The following is a 25,971-nucleotide window of genomic DNA, read 5'->3' on the forward strand; positions in this document are numbered from 1 at the left end:
TCTTCGTCTTCCATTCTAGGGGAGAGGACCTCAAAGCGATTGTGTATTTCTAAACAATCAGAGCGAACCCTGGGCCTCCTACTTCTTTGAGTCACGTTTCTCCATATATCTGGCTCCTGTGTTGGTGAACTAGCCTCCTTCTCAGGGGAGTCCCCTGTCTCCTCCTTGGTGGAGACGGTGTGCTCTGTTGCTTCCAAGAAGAGCTCCAGCTCTCTAATTCTTTGGAGCGTAGCCACACGTTCCTCCAGTTGCTGGACTTTGTCTTTTAAGAGGGCAATCAACATGCAATTGCTGCAGGTAAAGCTGCCTGCAACCTTTGGCAAGATGGCAAACATTGTGCAGGAACCGCAGGCGACTGCAGCTGTTCCCTCACTCTCCATCTTGAGAACGTGTCGTTGGGGCTGGCTACAGTGGTCCTCCATCATAAGAAGCGTGCAGACAGGACAAGTAACTCCCCCCAAAAAAAACCCTAGGTCTCCCCCAACAAACGTTTGAGACTAGCTCCCCTAAATCTAAAGATAGATCAAATTGCGCATGCTGCTGCCCTACAAGCTCTGATAAGCTCCTCCCACAGCTAATCACCTACCTCAACAGAAACCCTGCCCCCTCTGACCTTTGCACAGGGAGAACAGCTAATCAGCCACAAGAAACACACACAGGAGAAAACCCTTTTTGCTCCTTCTTCAGCCGCTGCCCTACAAGCTACAGTGCCCTACAAATAAAGCGAGTGAGTGAATGAATGAATGAATCTTACTGACCCTAAACTGCAACAAACACCATCCACATTAGATCCAAAGGAACTCCTGCCTAATCGCTCACCTTCTTGGCAACATAATATAGATGCTGCTACTAAACATATGAGTTGCTGAAATACCAACCACAATTTTCACCCAACATATTTATTACATACAACTTGCTGTGATAACACAAACACACACACGGGGGGGGGGGGGGAGAACACAATTCTCTTTCAATTTTGACTTTTTCAAAAACTGGACACCCACAATTCTTGGTGTTGTCCTCTTTAGAAATGACAAGGCTTTTTACATTTGCAAGCAAGTTCATTGCCTGCACAGGTCAACCATCAACATTATGTAAACAAACTAGCCAAGCAGCGTGCATCTTGGAAGAGAGGTTAATGAATAGGACTGCATAACTACCAAGGTATTTGGCAAGCTGTCCACAATTTCTTAATTACCTTTGGTGTCCACTGTGTCACCAGTTTGCCAGCACAGCTGTTAATTGTCAGGATAGCTTATATATGTTCTGCCTACACAGACATATAATTTAGCTACCTATATTTTAGCTACGTAAAATTTGTTTTCAGACTTTAACAAAATTTAAAGGTGTTTCGTTTCTCAACTGTTTTGTGGATTTCTGCTGTGGTTTGTCTACAATTTCATTTGTACACTGCTTAGGCAGCTCTTTCATCAAGCAGGTTATATACATATTCTAATAAATAAAATAACAATTTCATTAGAGTTGGCTAGACCCAAAGCAAATGCAGCTTCCCTTGGAAACAAGGCAAAAAAGATACACACTATTTTCTGTAATGGATCTTTTAACATTTACACAAATACACTGGCTGCAGCTAGTGGGACTCATGTCGTGTTACTTACTGTTCCACAAGATTTGGGCCCTCCGTGGAAAAGCGTACAAGCCATTCTCACGACCTCTGCTTCCATCTTCCTCACGCCCGGAAATATATCTGGATGAAGCGGGTTACTCCATGCAAATTCCTCATAAACCTTCAGGGAGAAAATTGGCACAGGTGAGATAGCTCCTCGAAAGTAAACCCTGAAAAGGTGATGCTGCACTGTACAGGAGAAAGTCACCTCACTCCCCATCCATCAAAGATGACTGGTTTCGGAGAAATCACAGGAGGACCCTACAGAGTTTTCTCTGCTATAAAGTTAGTCCCAGAATGCTTTGCATACTGTCATATCATCCAAATAAAGAGTTCTAATGCCGCAGAAGCTTTGAATAGGAGTTACGTCTCACGTGATGGTAGCTGTGTGAAGCGACGAGTGGAGCTATGCTTGGTGGCCTCAACCTCACAGACCCTACCTGTTCCACGCATTCGCCAACATCCACACCTTGGCTGCAAAGTCTGAAGAAGGGACCCCTAGGCTAAACCATGTGAGATGCCTACATGCACACACAGAGGCGTCTTCCCACCCAAGGCATGAAGAGGCATTTTATTTTATTTTCAACTGTTGCCATTCATTCCTATCGTGGCTGGGGGCCTCAAAAGCTAGAAGCAGCCCAGGGTCCCTCTGGGCCTCTGAGGGGGGCCTGCGGAGGAGTGAGGAAGCAAGCACAGCCCTGCTCTTCTGCTGCAGTTCTAATCACGCGGGCCTCAGGTGCCTCTACAAAGCTAGCGTGACATTTCTTCCTACTTATTTTCTATGACAGAAGGAAAACAAGTTTTAAAAGAGATACAGTGGTGCCCCGCAAGACGAATGCCTCGCAAGACGAAAAACCCGCTAGACGAAAGGGTTTTCCGTTTTGGAGGCGCTTCGCAAAACGAATTTCCCTATGGGCCTGCTTCGCAGGACAAAATGTCTTGCGAGTTTTTCCGACTTTTTTCCCCTTCCCCCCCCCCTTTTTCTAAGTCACTAAGCCGCTTATCTGCTAAGCTGATAAGCCGCTAAAAGCCGCTAAGCCGCTAATAGCGCTAATCCGCTAAGCCGTCAATGGGCTTGCTTCGCAAGACGAAAAAACCGCTAGACGAAGAGAATCATGGAATGGATTCTTTTCGTCTTGCGAGGCACCACTGTACAGAGGACTGTTTGGGAGTCAAGCAGACTATTGAACACCTTTTTTTTTTTAACAAGCCTTTTTAGTGGAGATTTTGTATCCCGGCCTGAAGCTTGAAATTCTTTTTATACATGCTTTTTATTGCAGAAACGCATCAGTTTGTTTCACGGGAAGCGATTGGTGATAAAATAATTTAAGTAAATTCCTTGTAAACTGACTGTGGCAGAGGTAGGGACAGTCTACCAAACTCTTCCACCTTTTCCCTACAATTCCTATCTCCATTGGGCATGGGAAGGGGGAAGGATAGGTTTAACTGAATTAATGCTTGGAAGTCACAGCATGTGGTAGCCAAACCACACCTTACAATTATGAGCAAGACACATTAATACATTTGAAATGATTCACAGGGCATAAATTCAGGGGAATTTCTGCTTCCAATTCCAGTATGTGTGATGCCTAACCAGTACACCTACTTCACTGGCCTGCCTGAACCTCATTTACTCACAAGTGGGATGGGGTTTTTTTCCCTGTCACAATTTGCTTTCCACTTCACATTCCTTCCTGTTCCTTCAAAATAGAACGCTTCGTTACAGGGAGAATTAGTTAATCCTTATTATTTAATTTGTACACCGCCTTTCACCCAAAGAGAGCACAGGGCAGTTCACAACATAAAAAATACAAAATGAGTACTTGCTTCATTTAAAATAAGTCATTAAAAAAATAAAAAAATGCACACATGCATTCAGTGTGGTGTAGTGGTTAAGAGCGGTAGTCATGTAATCTGGGGAACCGGGTTCGTGTCTCCGCTCCTCCACATGCAGCTGCTGGGTGACCTTGGGCCAGTCACACTTCTCTGAAGTCTCTCAGCCCCACTCACCTCACAGGGTGTTTGTTGTGGGGGAGGAAGGGAAAGGAGAATGTTAGCCACTTTGAGACTCCTTTGGGTAGTGATAAAGTGGGATATCAAATCCAAACTCCTCCTCTTCTTCAACAAACAGAAGGATAAACATATAGCTTTTACCACACTGAATTACCTTCACAAGCAGATCCGTGAGTTTCTGATCCCCACTGTACACTGTCCCGGACACTTTCCCGTCTTCCCAGTTTACTTCACCTGAAAGCACGGAGACAAGAAACCGCCCGTCATATTTAAAAGCACTTTGCAGATCAAAACTGCAGTTGATTGACTGTTCACACAACAGTCTATGGAGACAACATTAAAACTACAGTCTAGCACAGAGCTAGGGAACCTTTACTCTGCATGCAGAATTAGGCCCAGCAGGTCTCCCTTTCTGACCCACAAGGCTGGTTTTTTTCTAAGTCACACCCACCTGCCGCTTGCCTGACCTCATATCAGGCATTGGCCAGATAAAAATAAGGCAATGTGGGGTTTTAAGACACCCTTTGTCAGAGACAACTATCAGCAGATAGGCAAGTGGGTTTTTAAGCACTTGCAAACAGCCTGTCTCTTTAACTATTGTTAAAAAGCAATGATTAACCATGGAACTGTAAAGTTATTATTTGCTGATTTTACTGTTTACTATTGGATTCTAATGGATTATTGAATATTGATTTACTTGATCTATATGACCAGGAAAGCTGTTTGTGGACAAACGCTGGCTCCCTCAGCCTGAAGCGAGATGAGCACCACACCCCATAGTCACCTTTGACTGGACTTAACTGTCCAGGGGTCCTTTACCTTTAACCTATATGTGTTGGAAGCCACTCAGAGCGGCTGGGGCAACCCAACCAGATGGGTGGGGTATAACTCACAATATTATTATTATTAATAATATCCGTATTATTACTACTATTACAACAGCAGGTGGCAGGAATTCATGCTCCAGAATGGGACCCAAACTTATAATAGTCTCTTTCTGGAAGAGAGAAATGTCCAACACTTGTGAAAAATACATGGCAAGGAGAAATCATGAAAATCAGGTTTTACACCCCTCCAAACAGGAGCTCTCCAAACTTTCTAAGTCAAGTTAGTATTTCCTCATATTCATGCAACTAACAACATTACTTCGCTTTTATGAGACAGTGGCAGGGTTTTTATTTTGTTCTCTTCTCCAAGAACTATGCTTCCATCATTAATTGAGAATGAAGGCTGAGTATTTGTGATACACAGCCATTTGCTGCTGCTTATTAATTAACATTAGCACTGGAGCAGAGCATAGCAGATGCTGAAACTGACTGACATGTGCCAGTATGCATTCAGACTCATACCCATAGAGCTGTATTCTTTCATCTTCTTCAGCACATCTGGTTGGCTCAAGCCTTTTGCCGGCAGGATTTTGACATAACCCGTTTTTTCTTTCAAGAAACTTAAGGTGCTGGCCATATCTTCCATAGTCTTATTCATCTGTTTCTTTATCTGTTATAGGATAGACAAACACACATGCAAATATAATATGAACAGATTCTAATCATGGGGATAATTTAATTGCAAATTCCTTGCAAAAAAATAGTTCAAGCCTTGACTTCAATTTTAAACAAGCTGACCTCTTTTCACAGGTATGCTTTTAATTCCCTCCCCCCCCCCGAGCATCAAATGATAAAGAGCAATAAATATGTTTCCTCCTAGCAAATTAAATAGGTAAGTAGCTCAATGCTTAAAAACTTACAATAGTACCAATAAAGGGCAATTTGCGTAAATTTCTGAAGAACCACTTTTTAGATCGTGATGTTAAACCTAGAAAGAAAACATTAAAAAAAAAATATTATTATTCAGCCCCAAAATTTCCAAATGTAATTTTTTTTATTTGCCAGGGTAGAGAAGAATCCCTGCTTCTTGAGTACAGAAGGCTTCCTGCTTCAGAAAACTGCCTTCTACCCCTCTTGCATGCTTACCTGCACTGCCCTCTAGCCATCAAAGTTCCCAGCAATTTGGGCATCGTAACAACAGTGGGCATCGTAATGAAATCATAAAGCAATGTGGGAGTCCCAAGGGCTATATAGGGAAGAAACCCCTGCGTCTGTGGTCCCAATCCCTGGAATAAAGCATTAGAGAAATGGACCTGAGTGAGCCTCAAGCTCACACCCTCCCATCTCTCCTGGCTGAGCCACGGGAAATTTGAAAGCTTTCATTTCTGTTTTAGATCAGCTACAGCTTGCTCATGCATCTAAACCTGAGCAAACTGTGGTTATCCTTAACTCTGATTATGTACACAAACCAACTCCAAACCAGGCTGGCTTGTTTCCACTAATATTAAGGTTAAACACGGTTTAAGATCTGGACAACACACCAAACTGTGGTTAGTCTTAAAGAGAAATGGAAACTTCTGCTCTCCTCCTTGAAGCTGCACTGGAGGAGAAGCCAAGCTCTCATAAATTATAGTTTAGTCTTAGGGCCAAACACAGCCATCAACGTAGAAATAAAACAAGGTGAAGAGTTAGTTGGGACTTTCTAACCTCACCTCTTTGCTACCACGAAGGTCAGGGACTTTTTAAAATGAAATCCTGTTTGAAGAGCATCATGCTACACAAATGCAGTGGACCCCCCAATTCCTCACATCAGAGACGCACAAAGCACTTACTTTCTTGTTGGAAGAGGAACCTGTATAGCCAAACAACCAGGAGGGTAGCCCCAATTGTGGATGTTACCAGTTGCCAGGGCTCAGCCCCAGCACACTTTGCATTCACGACATTTCTTGTTTCGTTTAAATATTGCAGAAGGATTTCTTTGTAAGGAACAACCGCATCCTAGAAAAGAAGACAAAGGACCCATGAGGCAGAGGGCAAGGGCAAGGCCAAGGCAGAATGAACAAATGTGGCTGGAAAGTGAGGTTGATTTATTTGCTCTGAGTGTTTTAGCCCCACCTTCCCCTTCAAAGAAATGCCCAAGGCAGTTTTACCATCGAAGCAAAAGTAACGCCAACAATAAAATACAAAAAAATAAATCGAGAAGAAAAGAGGCAGCAAATACAGTGGTGCCCCACAAGACGAACGCCTCACAAGACGGAAAACCCGCTAGACGAAAGGGTTTTCCGTTTTGGAGGCGCTTCGCAAAACGAATTTCCCTATGGGCTTGCTTCGCAAGACGAAAATGTCTTGCGAGTTCCTGCGGGTTTTTTCCCCTCCCCCCCCCCCTTTTCCTAAGCCGCTAAGCCGCTTATCAGCTGATCCGCTGATAAGCCGCTTAACAGCTGATCGCTAAAAGCCGCTAAACTGCTAATAGCGCTAATCCGCTAAGCTGTCAATGGGCTTGCTTCGCAAGACGAAAAAACCGCTATACGAAGAGCCTCACGGAATGGATTAATTTCGTCTTGCGAGGCACCACTGTAAACACATCAATTAGCATGTCAGAGAGGTGGTACAGTGGTACCTCGGGTTAAGAACTTAATTTGTTCTGGAGGTCCGTTGTTAAGCTGAAACGGTTCTTAACCTGAGGTACCACTTTAGCTAATGGGGCCTCCCGCTGCCGCCGCACGATTTCTGTTATCATCCTGTGGTAAAGTTCTTAACCCGAGGTACTACTTCCGGGTTAGCAGAGTCTGTAACCTGAAGCATCTATAACCTGAAGCGTCTGTAACCCGAGGTACCACTGTATTTAAAAACCGGGGAGCCGGCAAATTGAGTTACCAAGAGCCAAAGGAAGAAGGATAATTTCATAACACTTTGGTTAAATTTTATCTTGTTTGTAGCTAAAGAGGGCTTTATGATTCTGCTTTTGATTTCAGTTACGATTACTGAATCTGGATTACAGCCCTAACAAACTATTATACACCTGTGGTTTTTGTGTTTAAAGAAATTGTTATTGTATGCTCTGCAGTTTCTTTAGTGTATAGATAAGAATGGCTGTTTGTTTGACAATGCAGGATGCCTGCAAGATAGCTCAGTCAGTAGAGCATGAGACTCTTAACCTCAGGGACAGGAGTTCGAGCCCCACATTGGGCAAAAGGATTCCCGCATTGCCGGGGGTTGGACGAGATGAGACTCGTGGTCACTTCCAACTCTACAATACTATTGTTCTAAAGTTCTCAGGTACAATATTTGTGTATCAGGAAAACTAATAAAAATTATTTACCCCAAAAATGGACAGGCAAAATCCTTGCTCAGTGATAAGTGATGTTGCACAGAGGTGGAGAGTCATCAAAGAGGGATGAGGTGGGCTTTTCTTAGCAGGAGATTCCAAGGTCAAGAAGTGGCCACAATGAAGGTCCCAACCAAGCACAACTCAGATGTTGAGGGAGATGCAAAAATGAGCCTCCATGGGAAATCTTAGGGAGAATTTTGGCTCAAATGGGACGACAGCTCTGAAGGTAACTGTGTCCCAAACCATTTAGCGTAGGGTTGGGGAACCTGTGGTCTTCCAGGTGTTGCTGGACTACAAATCCCATCATCCCTGACAGTGGGCTATGTTTGTTGCACAAGAGCACCAAACCAACCTCAATTGTGCAGCCTGACTTTGCTGGCATGTGAACTAATCCTATCTGAAAACAGCAACCCTCTCAATTAGTCCCCATTAATCCAAAATAAGAACCACCAGCGCACAGGGATAAATCCATGTTTAGTGTCTCCCACTAAAACTAACCGGTGTTTGCTGTTCTTGAGACTGTGTCTTTTGTAACTGCTTTCGTCATCAGCCAAGATTTCCTCAGGGTAAGTTCTCCCTGTGTAAGTTTAAAATTACAGCTCAACAGCAACACGGAACATCTTCCGGCAAAGTTAGCCTCCCATTCATTTCCACGTCTTGCACCGTGACTTTTGAATGGCATCAATGGACAATGCAAGATCTGCCGTATCAGCTTGAGGTTCCAGAACTTTAGCCCCAACAAAGGACAACTCTGGAAAGCGTAGCTCCTTAAACACAAGCTTCCTTTATTTTTCCTAACATCTTTTGTTGTAAGTAGAAGGTGGGGGAAGACCTCTGCTGTAGCAAATGCACTGAAGAAAGGAGCCTTTCCAGTCTCAATCTCAATACTCAGTGAGTGTTGCTTCCTACCATTTTCCCTTTCCCACCTCACTGTGTAACCTTGAGCCCACACCCCTTAAAGAAACCAACCCTTAATATTTCAAATTCACAGTTGCTGTCCTTTGTCAACCACATCTGTCATATCCAGCTCCCAATTTTTAAAGCCGCGCTGCAGAAAATACAAGTTTTCATGGCTGCACTCTGCTCCTCAGACCTGTTCTTCCACATCCAACTTTTGAAACCTTCTTCTGAGCAAGGTCCCTACCAAGGTGTGGCGATTTCGCCTTAATTGAAATGCACAATAGCAGAATGCAGTGAGTAAGCCTGTGGAATCCTGCTTGTGGAATTTGCATAGGCCACTATGGGAAGCAAAATGCCAGGCTGGAGATGCCTCTGGTCTAATTCAAATGAGCTTTTGTTTTGAATTAATTAATTATAATAATAGTTTGATTATTTGTACCCCGCTCACCTGACTGGGTTGGCCCAGCCATTCTGGGCAGCTTGCAACATTTATAAAACATAATAAAACATTACACATTTTAGGGCCATCCACATCATGAATGCAATTAACATTTGCACCCCCCAGAAGCGGAGAAGACGGGAAGTTATAGACAAGAAGGATCCCTTGACACCTTAGATGTCTGACACATTTATTGACTAGCAACTTCTGATAGTTGATGCCACAACAACACAGTGGCCCTACAAGGAGCCACAGAACAGTTTTATTCAAAGGGGAAATAATTTGAATTGTGGGAAGAGTACCCAACAACGGATAACTAATACGAGACACATCACGGGGGGGGGGGGGGAGAGAGACTCACTACTCTGGTGCACCAATCATTATTGTAACCAGATATGCCTGGATAGCTCCATTGGTTAGAGCGTGGTGCTGATAATGCCAAGGTTGCAGGTTCGATCCCCGTATGGGGTAGCTGGACTAGAATGATCCTCAGCGATCATTAATATGATACCATGAGCCATTATACATTCGAGCAGCTGTTCTTCTTTCTCTCCCCAACACATCCAGTTCCTGACATCACCAGCTGGCAAGATAAGGACTGTCCAAAGCTTTGGAGAGCCACCGGTAGTCAGTGTTGACCAGGGTCAGGGAACCTGTAGCCCTCCAGGTGTTGTTGGACTCCAACTCCCATCAGCCCCACCAACAAGGCCAATGGCCAGGGAGAATGGGAATTGTATTCCAGTATCTGGAGTCTCACAGGTTCTCTACCTCTGGTGTAGACAATGCTCAGCAAGATGAGACAATGGTCTTGACTTGGCGGACGGCAGGTTCCTATGTTGCTAACATGTCGAAATACAGAAGTTTCACAACTCCCCTCTTCCCCTGCCTGCCACTTCAATCCCTATGCATTTGTTTACTTGCGGGTGCATATCTGACTTACCGTATATACTTGAGTATAAGCCGACTTTTTCAGCACATATTTTATGCTGAAAAAGCCCCCCTCGGCTTATACTCAAGTGAGGGTCCCTTTCGGGCTGCTCCTTCCTCCTCCTCCACTGCTGCTGCCACCAGCCTCTTGGCAGCACCCTAGGTAGGCAGGGGCACGGGAGGGGCTGGGGGGGGGAAGAGAAGCCTCCTCTGCTTTGTGCGCATGCACGCGCGCACTCACGCACTCCAGGAGGTTTGTGGTGTGGTGAACTGGCTTATACTCAATAAGTTTTCCCAGTTTTTTGTGGTAAAATTAGGTGCCTCGGCTTATATTCGGGTCGGCTTATACTCGAGTATATACGGTAAGTAATTTCTACTTCCAAATCAATGCATATATACATAAGCCTACTTTATTAGGCCGCAGCAAGTAAGCTGCATGCATTTTTCATTATCGAAAGAGGAACAAAGAAAGCCAGCCAAGCAATCCCTTTTTTGTCTTATGCAGAGGTGCTTCTTATCCAAGAGAGGTTCATGTTCCCTTTTTTTTAACAAAGGTTTGAAGTTCAGCATGAACTGTTCTATCTGCTCTTTATCAGGATGCTTATATAATACGGATCTGAAGATTAGAACCTGCTAAGCTTGTGTCTTCTACCAGAGTACAAGAGATAACAAGCCTCTACTTTGCAGCTATGCTCCTTGACAGGAAACCCCCCCCCCTAGCTTTTATTGCTACTTCTCCTTACACCACCATTACACAACAGAACTGCTGACGGCATGCAAAAAGCGAACCACCTGGTTCTGGACAACCTCCCAAACCATCTCCCTGGGTATTCCAACTAGCAATTGAAAGTTAATCCTCTTTAACATTTGTTTGAAACTGCTGGGATAAGCTACACAGGGACACAGAACAAGGTGTCTCCATGTATGCTGACAACACTAAACACCCTTTCTCTATCTTTTTCAGGGCGTTCAGGTGAGGCAAAGCGAGTGTTGAAAAAGTATGTGAAACCAGTAATGATCTGCATGACAAAACAGGGGTCAGAAATGGGTTTGTTTGTATACCCAGAAAGGATCAAAATTGCAATCTGGGGGTACTCTTTGACTCAACTTTGTCACAGAGTTCCCGGTAGCCTTTGGGACAGTAAAGTGCCTTTCATCAGCTTATCAGTGCTGCGGCATCATCTAGATCAGGGGTCAGCAAACTTTTTCAGCAGGGGGCCGGTCCACTGCCCCTCAGACCTTGTGGAGGGCCGGACTATTTTTTTTTTGGGGGGGGGGGATGAACGAATTCCTATGCCCCACAAATAACCCAGAGATGCATTTTACATAAAAGGACACATTCTACTCATGTAAAAACACGCTGTTTCCTGGACCGTCCGCGGGCCGGATTTAGAAGGCGATTGGGCCAGATCCGGCTCCTGGGCCTTAGTCTGCCTACCCATGATCTAAGCAATATTAATGATTATGTATTCTCTTTACTAGTCTTCTAATTTGAGGACATCTTCTGTATCCCCTCATACCACTCCAACTCTTATTAAGAGCAACCTCAACTCCAACAGTTGCCTGTACTTTTTTAACAGACAAAAAAACTTGTCTAACAAGAGGTATTTCAGTGGTTTGTGGAATTAGCAAGTTGGAAAGAATTAGAAGCAATGCCGTGGTTTAAGAATGCAGATACACCCTGAAGAACAAAGACAGTTTCTGAAGATCCAAAATTCCAGAGGCCATTAAAGTCCCTGCTCTTCAAATGCAGTTTCCTCAGAGAAATGCCGTTCTCACCAAAACAGAGAACCTGCAGTCTGGGCTATGCCATTTTATCACACTGTAAAGTATATTCACACAAGAAAGTTCAAAACAAAGAAAGCTGACCTGTCAGGGAGAAGATTTAAGTTAGAACTCTTCAGCCTGACATGCTAGCATTCTTTGTGCAGGGAAATATATATTCAGCTCTGTGAGCCTCAACTTGAAGACTAAAGTAACAGTCCATAAACAGGTTTGCTTTCTTAGTGACAACGAGATCACTGTAGATAAAATTCAAGGCATGCCTGCTTTCTTGCTCAATTCCTATATACCCTAAGGAACCTTACTGCATTTTTGACCTACAGTATGAAAAATCAGCCCAGACTGGTAGGAGTCTGTGATAAAAGAATGTTGCAAACGTATAATTTGTGTTTTTTTTCAATATGATATATAGCCAAGCTGAAGACCCGCAATTCTGTGTACATTGTGTGGTGCTCCTTGATCTAAACTGCAAGCTCATATATTCCTGAATAGATGAAGAAGCTACGTAAATTAACAACAAACCGCAGTGGGAAAGCTTTGAGACAGTCTGAAATAAAGACAAACCACATGAAAGATCCATGTATGTAGGCATCAGTGAACACTACAAATGAAAAGAACTGTAAATGAGGACTAATAAGAGAGGAAATCTCAGAAATGTATGTCTAGAATAGGATGGGGCGGGGGGGAGAAAGAAGGACACATGCTTGGAAACAGCTGAGTCCTACTGATTTACAAAGCCTATTTGTGTGTTTTATCTCCCTTAGATGTTAAAGATCACTACTGAGTACTGAAAATATAGTCATTCTGGATCTGATCCCACATGCAGCCAACACAGATGCAACACTCATCCATGTCCCAATAAATTGGCTGGATGTGTATTTTGATACAGGTATGTTCTGCTTATCCACTAGTTGTTGCATATCCTTCACTGTGTGGGACTTCAGCTATATCCATGACTAGATGCTTAAAGTGACTTCTTTATCTATTGTTAAGAAAAATCAGAATAATGAAAAACAACTGTTGCTTGTCCAAGATGTCTCAGTGTTCACTCTTTTTGAGGTTTACCCTGAACCTGAAAAAGAGGGCATTTTGATTTATGGAAGATAAGTAATACGTGTTTTCCAGGGGGAAATGGAGTAATCTGCATAGGGTAACATGCACAAGAGAGCAGAGGGTTTTTTGAGTCCATGGCTCCCTTGATCAACTACAGTGGTACCTCTGGATGCGAACGGGATCCGTTCTGGAGCCCCGTTCACAACCTGAGCAGAACGCAACCTGCGTCTGCGTGTGCTGTGATTCGCCGCTTCTGTGGATACGCGTGACGTCATTTTGAGCGACTGCGCATGCACGAGCGGCGAAACCCAGAAGTAACCCTTTCCGGTACTTCCGGGTCGCCGTGGAATGCAACCTGAAAAGATTTAACCTGAAGCGTCTTTAACCCAAGGTACTGTCTTTAACCAAAGAACTGTACATTCTTTCTGCAGTACCCCTGTGGGGCTCAGGAGCCCAGTTATGTCACCCCTTGCCTGCAGAGTTTTTTCAAACACGTTCCCTTGTGGAGTGCTTCCTCAGCCTCCTCTCCTTGAGAGTCCTCCAGGCAGCCACTGCTGCCCCCCTGCCCCAAAGAGAGGTGCCTCCTCACACTGCCCCACAGGGGCCTGGGACTTTGTCCATTCCCAACAGCAAGGCCTGGCAGGCAGGCGGGCTGAATCCCTTGCTTGCTTGCTTGCTTGCTTGCTTGCTTGCTCCGAGGCTGCCTCAGCTCCTGGCAACCAGAACCCCATGGCCAAGAGCCACCATTCAGCCAGGGCTGCTGCAACAAACAGCTCTGCAAGCCTTTGGGAGACACAAGAAGGCATCAGGAGGGAGGGAAGGAAAGAGGGATAGAGGCCAGTGTTGCCCGCAGCACCCCTGGCCATCATTCAAGGCACCCCAGTTGAACTGGCTGAACACCACTGCTCTAGAGAGTAATCTAATTTCTCATGTTTATTCTACTTGCCTTTATTAATCAAAGCTAAAAGCACTGAAATGGCCAAGCTTACCTAATATCATAATTTCAATTAGTATCCATTAATTGTCACAAATTTATAAAGGGGGGGGTCAAATTTTTCACCTCACATCACTGGAGCAAATTCATGCACAGTCTTAAACTTTTAAAAGGTAAAGGTAGCCCTGCCCGTACGGGCCAGTCTTGACAGACTCTGGGGTTGTGCGCCCATCTCACTTAAGAGGCCAGGGGCCAGCGCTGTCCGGAGACACTTCCGGGTCACGTGGCCAGCGTGACATCGCTGCTCTGGCCAGAGCCAGAGCCAGAGCCAGAGCCGCACACGGAAACGCCGTTTACCTTCCCGCTGGTAAGCGGTCCCTATTTATCTACTTGCACCCAGAGGTGCTTTCGAACTGCTAGGTTGGCAGGCGCTGGGACCGAGCAGCGGGAGCGCACCCCGCCGCAGGGATTCGAACCGCCGACCTTTCGATCGGCAAGCCCTAGGCGCTGAGGCTTTAACCCACAGCGCCACCTGCGTCCCACCTTCACTATTAAAAACAGATGGTGAGTCTCATGAGCATGGATTGTATCAGGGTGGATTTGATTTAAATCACAATTTAAATCACTAGTCAGTAAGTCTTGATTTAAATCATTTTTTTTTACAGAAAGACTCATTCTTGCTGGTATAATTTTAATATTTACAACCAGATGAAGGTTTCATTTTTGGAATAATAAATTTTCAGAGTAGTTTTTACAGTTATATCAAAAATTACTTATTTGGTTATACTATTAGAAATACATAGACAGTTAATTATGAAATTATTGTGAGATTAAGTTAACTGTTTATATTTGGACAACTTTTCTGCTATACTTTATTGGAAGGAGAAAAATAATAATTTCCTTAATAACAATTTAAACAATTTATTTAACTAAAACAATAGCATTATAGCATATGTATCTATGTTTGTTAACTGATGCAGTTAAACAATTTAAAACAACAACAACTTAGGCTGAGTTTTAGCACACATGAAAAACTTAAAACAAATCCTTATTTCCTGATGAACAAACAGCCTTTGGACTATAATGTAACTTAAAGAGAAAACTATCTTTAGAAAGATTTTTCCTCCAAAAGCATTTTATTTTAAAAATCCGATTTAAATTTTTAAAAAATCCGATTTCTTTGATTATTATTTTTTAATTACTGATTTTTATCCACCCTAGATTGTACGCAACAGTTGGACATGCAGAGAAGTGACAGCATGCAACTGCCACATTTGCAGTGTGGAATGATGTGATCACACCTCTGCTCGACCATCCTTCGCCACAACATGTCAGGCTGCATTTTAAAAAGAAGGATTTCGACATAGGACAAGGCCTGGATCATTTTTACCACATGCCCAAACTCAGCCCATATTCGAGAACTGCTTCACATATGGTCGGTGTCCTGCACAGGTATCACCTCTGGACAAGAAAACCTGTGTACACGGTCACATGTACCAAATGCATGCAACCATTTCCCCCTGCATACATGCAGTGGGAAGCTACAACTGGCAACATAAAACACTCAGCAGGACTTAGGATCGATGTTGTGTTTGTTAGTTAGTTTGTTTGTTTTTTAAAAATCCATTTATTAAAAAGTTACAGTACAGTTTTGTCCGCTGCCATAATATCACATAATGATCAATGTTAATTCTCTATATTCACCTATGGACAACCTTTGGGCCTACAGGTGAGAGAAAAGATGTTGCCACGCCCACTTTTAGTTCTGGCCCCACCCGCCATGAGCTCTGCCCACTGCCAGCATGTGAACCCTGACCAATGGCCCCCTAGGCTCTTTTTTTTGGGGGGGGGTTGCCTAATCCTGATGGATGCAATCCTCTTTGGGCACTCAGTCATCTGAGGAAAGAGCAGTGTGTTGTGCACAGCAGAAATTTATGGGTACACTCTGCTGTGATTTTTCTGGGAGGGGACCAATTGATACGTCAAAAGCAGGAATCACCAAAAGTGCAGCTGTCGTGCTACAAGTTCACACAATAGACTTTGCTGTACAACTATGGAGAAAACAACCCCAAAAAGAATATGAAAAGCAGCCTTTTTATTTTCTACCAAGTGCCAAGCTGGGCACAACAGTTGGTTTTCTGCCCATGCAAAAACACCAGTTTCAACCATCAAGCCCTTAGCCTTTTCAAGGTAATAATCTCTGCCTTTCAGCCAAGCTTTTAGAATGGAGCAGGGAAACCAGTGTGGGCTAACTCAAGATATTCCCCAGAAAGACTCTCTTGAAAAGGATACATTTAAAGTATTCTGTTTTTTAAAGGATTTTTAGGGCAGGCCACTTTTATCTGCCCGCCCCCCCCCCTTCACTTCCTGTTTTGTAAACTCTCTACTGAGAAAGTAATCTCTGTTCCAGTCCATTCTCCACTCACTAGCTTTTGTTTTATTACCAAACACACGCAGGGTGCCCATCTAACCACTTCCCCAATCTGGGTACTTTCCTATTTACCATTAGGTAAGGGGGAAGCAGATGGAGTGGGGAGAGGGAGGGAGGGAAAGAGAGAGAAAGAGTGAGAGAGAGAGAGACTTGTGGAGAGAAAACAGGGAAGACAAACAGGGAAGTTATCCAGAGATCTAAGGGAGCAAAGCACAAAAGCATTACGGGGAGCGAGTTCAGCAAGGAAAAGCTAACGCCAGGCTTTGAGATCAATCTGGAAACAGGGAGATGAATAAGACCCATGGAGAAGTCCACTACTTTGTTTTATAAGGGGAGAGGGTGGGCGGCGGGAGGAGACCAAGGACAGGGGAACCTGTGGCCTTCCACATGCGAGAGGACTACAAATCCCATCATCCATAAACACTGATGGCAAATGCAGCCCACCAAAGGACCACAGGTTCCCCACCCAAGGGGTAGACCGTCCCTCAGTCTGATCTGCAAAACATAGTGATGGGGGTGGGGAGGGTAGGTCCTGAGACTGGCTGAGCTTATGAACAGATAAGACTGAAAGACCCCCAAGCAGAAAATCCGTACTGGTTCCCATTCGATTGGGGGGGGGGTATCCGACGACGTCTCGCTCACTTGCCCCACCATCCCAAGCTGACCTTGGAAAAGTTGGTTCCTGGCTTGGCATTATATCCCCCTACCTACCTACCTAGCGCCGCCACCTCGGCGCACTGGTTACAGGAGACGGCCCAAGCGCCTAGTGGTTGGGCTCCTTTCTCTCCCGACGCTCCCCGCGGCGCCCCACCACACGGCTCGATCCCCGCGGGCTACGCGTGTGCACACGAGAGGGTGCCGTGTCTACTACTCCCGGGAGCGAGAGGGGCTCGGGAGAAGTTTCCCCTGGAGTGGGGGAGCGCGGGGAACGGGGAAAGCGGAGCGAAAGTTTGACGAAACTGGAGCAGAGGACCCGAGAAGTGATGGAGAGGAAGGAGCCGCGCGCGCGCCACCAGCACCCCCTCGTCCGGCGGGCCCCCCAAATAAGTGAAACAAAACCAGAGAGGAGCTGCGGGGACGACACAAAGACTCACCATGATTCTCCACAGCCTCTCCGGGCAGCCTTTGCACGCGCGGGGTCAGCGAGGGACGCTGCTGTTGCTACTGCTGCTGTTTGTGTTGCTCAACTAAATCGGCCTGAGCGTTGGGCGGAGAGCTGGGCTTTGCCAAAAAAGGAGGAGGCGGAGAGCGGCCGCCCGCAGATCCACCCCAGCCTGCCTCTCTTTCTCCGCGCGTGACTGGACAGAGAGCGAGAGCGAGAGGGAGAAGGAGAAGGCGGGTAGGAGAGAGGAGTCGCCGCCGCCGCCGCCGCCGCCCTCTTTCGCTCCGGCGCGGCTGTGATTGCAAGAAGCGCCACCGCGCGCCTCTCCGGGTGCCGGCCCGGAAGCAGGCCTAGGCGCCCACGCAGCCTCCGCCTCGAGTAGCTCGCTCGCTCGCCACAGGCCTTGGCAATCACAGCGCCCTCTGCCGCAGACCCGCTGGGTCCAAAGGCCGCGGAGCCGCACGCTCGCTTTGCCCCTCGCCCGGGCGAAAGCGAAGCGGGCAGGGGACGCAGCTGCAAGGGGAGCCTTTGGCGCGCGAGGGGAAGCGCTGGCTAGAGCAGGACGAAGACACATCTCACCGCGGCCTGCTAGAGCCAGGGTGGGATGGGGGGTTAGAGTGGGTCGGAGGGAGACCCGGGTCCAAAGACTCACTCTGCCACGAAAGCTCACCCGTGGGCCGGTGGCTGCCTCTCTTCTCAGCCTACCCCTCATAGACTTGTCTTGTTTTGAGGATAATTTGGAAAGTAAAGGGAACTATGCTCCCTTGAACTTCTTGGAGGAAAAGTGGGGTCTAAATACAATAAAATGATAATAAACAAACATGACCTGACAGCAACAGCGCTTGCCCCCACTCGTGAGCATGTTTTCCAATACTGGAGGTTGTTCTTGGCATAACCTTATCCTCCATGATTTGTCAATTTTCTGCTTAGGAAAGTGGGGAGAGGTGATGACCCAAAATGCTAAAGACCACAGTGCATGCACCTGACAAAGTGGCCTCTCTGACCCAGGAAGACATGCTCACATAAACGTGAGAGGGTTTAAGGTGTTAGCAGACACTTTGTTGGTTTGGCTGTTACAGGCTAACATGGCTACTACCATCATGAATGTTGTCTTAAGTACCACAGAGACTCCAAAATTATCACTACAATACTATCCTTTTGCCCACTTCAGACTAACTACTGTATATAGTGTTTTTCAAATGCACCACCATTTCCCGCATTAAAAAAGGAAAAGAGGAAAAATCCACCAACACTCTAATGAAGTAAATACATTTCTGTTCTTTACTTCCAAACTCCCTGGAGTATGCCACCTATTCCTTGCTGTTGACTTCATCCTCTTGGCCTGTTACTAACTAGCTTCCACCCCATGCAACTCCCCAGAAACTGTCCTACCAATGATTATGATCCATTGCAATCCACCTTCCACCCACTGCACCCCACAGAAACTGCCCTATTACCAATCACCTCACTTCCAACTCCTTTTTGTTTTGTAAGGAGTCTCTGCTCCAGAGATACTTTGTCTGTCCCCTGCTGGTTCTTTTCCTACCTCTTTAATTGCTCAGTGATTACTGTCACCACAAGGTGAAACGTTTTGTAGTTTCATCCTTTCCATTAGGAACTCTTAGGATCTGTTCTTAATCCTCTTCTTTCTCTTCTCACTACACCTGGGGGAAAGTTTGTGGCTTTCCATACCACCAAATCTTAGATCTCCATTTGTGTCTGACATTTTGTGTTCAGGTGTTTCATTGACACCTGAAATCCAGCTTGTCTCTGACCAAACTTCTCTTTCCTCCTAAGTTTTCCTCTGTTTTCATCAAAGACATCACAAATCACCCTGTTGATCAAGCGCAAAGCTTTGGATTTTGGATTTGGATTTGAAGTCTGAGATTTCTTTTTCTCCCTGTATTCAGTGACGCAAGGAAAAAACTCAATTTCTTGACACCAGCTGTATGCACAAATATTCTCTTGAACTGGAGGTTCTATACAATATTTGTTACTCAGGGGTTAGCAAACCTTCAGTAGGGGGCCGGTCTACTGTCCCTCAGACCTTGTGGGGGGCCGGACTATATTTTGGAAAAAAAATTGAATTCCTATGCCCCACAAATAACCCAGAGATGCATTTTAAATAAAAGGAGACATTCTACTCATGTAGAAACACACTGATTCTCGGACCATCCACGGGCCAGATTTAGAAGGCAATTAGGCCGGATCTGGCTCCCGGGCCTTAATTTGCCTACCCATGTGTTACATGCTTACTCTTTGGTTGTTCAGAGGGTCCTCTATTACAAAGAATACATGCTGCAAAATCTTATGAGAAATGTTTTGATGCAATTGACGTTGCAGGAACTATGTTGCCTTTTCCCACTATTCCTATGCAAGAGTGCCTATGGTTTAAGGTTTTCAGTCATTCAGTGTAAATCAATAAGTTTTGCATGTGCAAAACTCCTTTTCTGTTGTAGGAAGCTAACTTGAAAGGAGTCCTACAGAGTTAAGCTTGTCTGTCAGTAATGCTACAGGTACCATAGGGCTGAGTGTAACCATATCTTCCCATTGCTTAGATGAAACAATTCAGAAGCAAAACATAAAACTAGAATTTCTAGTCCTGTGATGTTTATTTGGTTAACTGATCAGAAGATCAGCGTAAAAATTCTTCAGGATCTACAAAGCTGCGCCTGATAAACAGGCCACTATATTTTAAATTATTATTATTGCAATGAGTAATAAAACCTGCTGGTGACATGCACTGCCTTCAAAGAGATGTTCCCTGTGTGAGAGAGAGAAATGAATTATTCTAAGCTGATACCTGTTGTAGCACATGAGTACATCATCTAAAAGTTACCTTTTAAAAAAATGCATAAAAGGTAAAATGCATAAAAGGTAAAGGGGACCCCTGACCATTAGGTCCAGTTGTGACCGACTCTGGGGTTGCGGCACTCATCTCGCTTTATTGGCCGAGGGAGCCGGTGTACAGCTTCCGGATCATGTGTCCAGCATGACTAAGCCGCTTCTGGCGAACCAGAGTAGCGCACAGAAACGCCATTTACCTTCCCGCTGGAGCGGTACCTATTTATCTACTTGCACTTTGACGTGCTTTCGAACTGCTAGGTTGGCAGGAGCAGGGACTGAGCAACGGGAGCTCACCCCATCACGGGGATTCGAACCGCCAACCTTCTGATCGGCAAGTCCTAGGCTCTGTGGTTTAACCCCCCCAAAAATGCATATTTGTCTATATTTATGCAGATGGGCAGAACAGTCCTCCTAACTCACATTTAGAGGGAGAAGAAAGGAGATGCCGCTACAGGGCGGCTGCCAAATCCATTGCCCTGCAGTGATGCTGTCAGCGAGATGTGAAATGTTATGAGCAGCTATTTCTTTTACTACCAGAGCTGCTATGAAGTTGTGCCGTTTCTGTGGACATGCTGGGGGAATTAAGAGGTTCTGAATGTGGTGTAACAACGCACGTCCCTGACATGCCCCATTTTTACTTGCTCCACCAGCAGGACATCACAAATAGATCATCCTCACTGGAGGAACTTTTCAGAGTCCCGCCAGTGGCATAAGTGTTGCTCCACAATCAACTCTCAGCCCCGTCAGCAGAGCAACGCTTAATGCCCTTAAGGCTCTTCAGCTGGTTTTAAGCTGTGGTTAGAATTGCACCCTTAAGGGGTCATTTAATTAACTGATTAAAAATCCATGCAAGTAAGTAACTAAGATTTCTTTAACCAGCTGACAGCCCTAATAATTTCAGTTGAGTTGCAGAAGTACCAAACTGAGGCAGCAGACAACTGCCACAGGGACATACACAGAGGGCATATTCTATCTTGCAAACTTAGGTAAAGGTAAAGGGACCCCTGACCATTAGGTCCAGTCGTGACCGACTCTGGGGATGCGGCGCTCATCTCGCTTTATTGGCCGAGGGAGCCGGTGTACAGCTTCTGGGTCATGTGGCCAGCATGACCAAGCCGCTTCTGGTGAACCAGAGCAGCGCACGGAAACGCCGTTTACCTTCCTGCCAGAGCGGTACCTATTTATCTACTTGCAAACTTACATGGCCTGTATTAGCTTATCTTTCAATATTTCCTCCAGGGAATTCTGGGAGCAATAGTTTGGTGTGAGATTGCTAGAGTTCTCAGTTAGACATCTCCATGCCTTCTCTGAGAGCAACAATTCTCAGAGTTCCCTGCAGAGAAGTCTGAATAGGCCTGGGGTCCATGTAAAACTTTCCAGCCATGACTTCACTGACAACCATGGCGTTGGCCTTCAAACCTGCATGCAGTCAATATAAATAATACCAGTAGTACGTACAGTGGTACCTCTGGTTACGTACTTAATTCGTTCTGGAGGTCTGTCCTTAACCTGAAACTATTCTTTATCTGAAGCACCACTTTAGCTAATGGGGCCTCAGGCTGCTGCCGCCGCGTGATTTCTGTTCTCATCCTGAAGCAAAGTTCTTAAACAGAGGTAATATTTCTGGGTTAGCGGAGTAGGTACCACTGTAATGTATCTCAGAGTCTTCTCATTCGCATAAGTAACACTATACCATGCCCTAGGAAGTGATCCAGTGCTGTTTACAAAGACATTACTGATGTCAGCATGGAAGCCTGAAAATGCAAGCGTGTCAAAAGATCTTATCAAGCAGCAGCTTGATGAGATACATGATCTCCAACTTCTTCTCTTCCACAAGGTGAGTGCCTGTCATAAACAAGTTACATGAACTCCAGTCTCTTGAGCGGTGAGACCTTTCAGGGACTTCAAGCTCACACCCGGGCTATTTCCCCTGGAGTGAAGGTCACTGGAGACCAATGGCATTTCTGTGTGATATGGCTTTATTGGCATATATGTACAGGCTGAGCCTAGCACTGGGTTCACCACAGAGTGCAAGACAAGTATGCGTGAGATTGTTAATGGAAAAGGAATAAAAATAAAATAGAAAAATATCTCAATCCTCCTGTCTCGATTGTGATGAATCCACGTCTCCTCCCACTGCTGAAACAAAATCGGATTTAAACAAAAAACAAAACTCAAGTGAATTTTTTTAACTGGAATTTGCCTCTGGAGGAAAGAAAACCAGGAGTTGACTATATGGTTAAGGGGGGGGGGAGGTGAAAAGAAAACAGAGCAGATGAAAGGGGAGAAGGGGTAGGAGGGACAATCGTTGGCTGTTGTCAAGAAAAAGTGTTACCTAGCAACTTTGACACAGTCGGGGGACAAAGAAGGCAGACTTTTGTTATGTACAGAAGTGAGATTATTTTTGCAGTCTTTGGCCAGACAGTAAGTCAAAAGGACACCCCACTCCCCACATGGATGTGGCAACCGCTTAAATGGTGAGTCGCTCCTTTATAAATATTGAATAAGAAGCACATCTGGGGTTTGTTGTTGTGTTTGTTCAAATGCCATAGCTGCAGGCCAAATTAGCTTATGCAGATCCTTTAAAAAAACAATTGCTTTCTGAGAACTCAGCAAGTGGGGCGGGCAGAGAAGAAAGGGAGTGAAAGCAAGAAATATATTACCTCCTATATCAAATTTTCATAAGTATCCTGCAACGGCTTTAAAAACAGTTGAGAGACAAGAGCACTTTCTTTCTGCTTCTTACTAGGCATTTAAATTAATTGCATACGGCTGTTGACTACGGATCACCTTGATTTCCAAGCATATGGAGTATATTCTTTCTTGTTCTGTTTGACCGACTGCTATAATTTCTTTTCACGTCTTGTCCCATATTCATCTTGGAGACTGGACATTTTATGTATTTGTTGCATATGTCTATTGGATGGTGGCCCAATTAGGGGCCCCTCCAGACAGGTGTTTTATCACAGGTGTATTCTGCAACGCTTTCTTGACACAACAATAGTGCATTAGTTGTGAACTTTTTCTGCTCTTCTCTGTTCTGGGATGCTGCCCCAACGCTACCACACTGTTGCTGTCTGGAGGGGCTACAGTGCAACAATAGTGGACAAAAACAAACGGGAACATGTATGTTTTAAAAGGTGGTGGGATTTCAGCAGGAATTTACAGGCTATGCCCTGATGGGAAGTGAAGCAGTTTGAGCACCCCAAAAGTTTTGCAGCTTCAAACACAGTATTCAAAGCGGTATTCATGTCTGACTGCCCCAAAAGCACCATGAGCAGAAATCATCATGAGTGTGGAATAAAAAGGAAGTGCCCACAGTTTTCAACAGCCCCCCTTTTTTTTGCAAAATATTTTTATTGAGAAAGTTTTCAACATAAAATACAATAAAAACCTATCTAATCTAAAGAAAGAAAAAGAGAGAGAGAAAGAGAAGCGAAAAGAGAGAATAAAAAGCAAGAAATAGGAAGGCGAGAGAGAAGAAAAAGAAATAAAAAGTACATCATATCCTTTATCCATATACAGAAAAGTAGACCTTTCTAGCTCTCACCTGAGAACTTCTGTTTCTTACTCCAGCCTCCCACCCTAGGAGATCCTTTCTCCTCTGTCTCCCACACCAGCCAGTCATGTGACCCTTAACAAAGAAAAGGAAGTACAGTGGTACCTCAGGTTAAGTACTTAATTCTTTCCGGAGGTCCGTTCTTAACCTGAAACTGTTCTTAACCTGAAGCACCACTTTAGCTAATAGGGCCTCCTGCTGCCACTGCACCACCGGAGCACGATTTCTGTTCTCATCCTGAAGCAAAATTCTTAACCCTTGGTAATATTTCTGGGTTAGCGGAGTCTATAACCTGAAGCGTATGTAACCTGAAGCGTATGTAACCCGAGGTACCACTGTACAAACTTTCCATTATGGATGAAATTGACTAGATCAGAAGCTGCTTAGGATTCGGTTGAGTCAGTTTCCCTATTCTTTTCACTTCCATAGGACATGAAGAAGCAACTCCAAATGCGAGAACCCTAACCCATTCCCACAAATTACATTTATACATTGACCAGCCTACTGAAGCTGGATCAAGACCAGTGCCTCCACAGGAGATGGTGGCAAATAAAGATTTGAGTGAAGTAGCTACCTCTTCACTGTGTCCATTCAGTCAACTCCCCTTCCTCCTTGCAAATTCTTCCTCAAAATCCATTCTCTCTTACAAGGACTTTCCTGGTCCACCACAGGCTCACCTGTGCTTTCTACCACTACATAAGCATCCCTGGATGGTACGGGCCCATCTGCACAACATAAACCCCTCTCCACGGTTGCCTTTTCTGTCAGAGGGCAGGCAGAGAGTGATGAGAAATAAGACATTGTGTCAGTCCCTGGCATGGCCTTGAGACATTACACTGCATTGCACTAAAACTTTTGCAATGCCACAGAAGGAGACCAGCCTGTTCTCAGCACTAGGTGTTTTAGATCTGTACAAGGTCATCAGAAGAACTGCTGGATCGGTTCCGCATTGTGTTTCCCACAGTGGCCAACCAGATCTTCTGGAAGGTCCATGAACAGAGTGTGAAGGCCAACCACTATGACTCACTCCCAGTAGCTGGTACACATGACCACACTGCTTTTGAATCAGGATGTTGAACGTAGTCATCATGGCTACGAGCCATCGACAGACTTCTCCGTGAATTTCTCGAATTCTTTTTAAAGCCACCTGAGCTGGTCGTCAACAGAACCTGGCAGTAGCGAATACTATTAATTGTGTCTTGTACGGAGAAATCCTGTCTTTTGTCTCTGCTACCTCTACTTTTTTGAATCTGCTATCAACCAATTTCTGTGGCTGACTCCCAGATTCTAGTAGTATGAGAAAAGGGGATATATGTTTCTCCATTTTTCCCATCTATGCATAATTATATAAACCTCTATAACAGCCCCACTTAGTCATATATCTATTTTTCTAAGCCAAAAGGACTCTGGTGTTTTCACCTTGATCATTTGGGTTTCTCTTCTCTTCCTACTCTATTACATCTGCTTTGAGATGGGCAACCAGAGCTGTACACAGTATTTAGAATGAAAGAAATGTGAAGGCATCTGCCCCATCCTTGCAAAGAATAAAAAACAAAAGCAACTATCTTTGTTGCTGAGACAGTTCGCTGTCATGATAGGATGGTGAAATTTGTTTTTGAACTGAAGGGTGGAGGGAAGTATTTACTTTCAGTAACAATGGCACAATTTAACCAAAACATCATTGATTTCTATAGAAGAGTAGTAGAGCATGTGCTTAAGTCAGAGGTTTTCAACCTTTTTGAGTCCACGGCTCCCTTGACCAACTACATTCTTTCTGTGGCACTGTGATGGCCTGGGACTTGAGCTCAGAACCAGAGGAGGAGTCTCAGTCCGCACCAGATCCTTTGCCTCAGGCAGCATCTGAACCTAGTCTGGGGCCTGATTCTGAAGAGCCCCAGTCTGCACAGGTTCCCCTGCAACAAGCACCAGCTGGGCCAAGTCAGGGGCCTGAGCCTGCCCTGGCTCCAGATGCGGGGATTACCTTGTTGCCTTCAGCTGGGCAACCACTCACAGCTGCTCTGCTTCCAGTTGGGTCAGGAGAGGCTGAGGCGGCCTCTGGGTCTAGTAACCCACCGATATTTCCAGAGCTGCAGAGACTAAGGTCTGAGAGAAGGAGAGACCCGAGTGCTCGCCTTCGGGCGAGACAGGGAGTTGAGTCACCAGGGGATCAGGACTGGCCGTTACCCTGACAAAGATAAA

General features: G+C 45.1%; 2 protein-coding genes across 2 annotated transcripts in view; one reads left to right on the plus strand and one right to left on the minus strand.

The window, feature by feature from the left end:
* SGPL1 (sphingosine-1-phosphate lyase 1) overlaps positions 1-17,656 on the minus strand; it is a 41,773-nt gene extending 24,117 nt beyond the window's left edge. The window contains exons 1-6 of the mRNA XM_079976346.1: positions 17,359-17,656; positions 6,300-6,465; positions 5,388-5,455; positions 4,990-5,137; positions 3,795-3,874; positions 1,620-1,748 (exon numbers count right to left, since the gene is read on the minus strand). Coding sequence (XP_079832472.1) covers positions 1,620-1,748; positions 3,795-3,874; positions 4,990-5,137; positions 5,388-5,455; positions 6,300-6,465; positions 17,359-17,361 — 594 coding nt within the window. The 5' untranslated portion in view covers positions 17,362-17,656. The remainder of the gene's footprint in view (positions 1-1,619; positions 1,749-3,794; positions 3,875-4,989; positions 5,138-5,387; positions 5,456-6,299; positions 6,466-17,358) is intronic.
* Positions 17,657-22,562: 4,906 nt separating this feature from the next.
* TBATA (thymus, brain and testes associated) overlaps positions 22,563-25,971 on the plus strand; it is a 44,778-nt gene continuing 41,369 nt past the window's right edge. The window contains exon 1 of the mRNA XM_079976518.1: positions 22,563-22,690. The gene's annotated coding sequence lies outside the window, so the exon portion shown is untranslated. The remainder of the gene's footprint in view (positions 22,691-25,971) is intronic.

This window comes from Podarcis cretensis (genome assembly GCF_951804945.1).
Source record: "Podarcis cretensis genome assembly, chromosome: 5".
In the NCBI taxonomy this organism is placed as follows: Eukaryota; Metazoa; Chordata; class Lepidosauria; order Squamata; family Lacertidae; genus Podarcis; species Podarcis cretensis.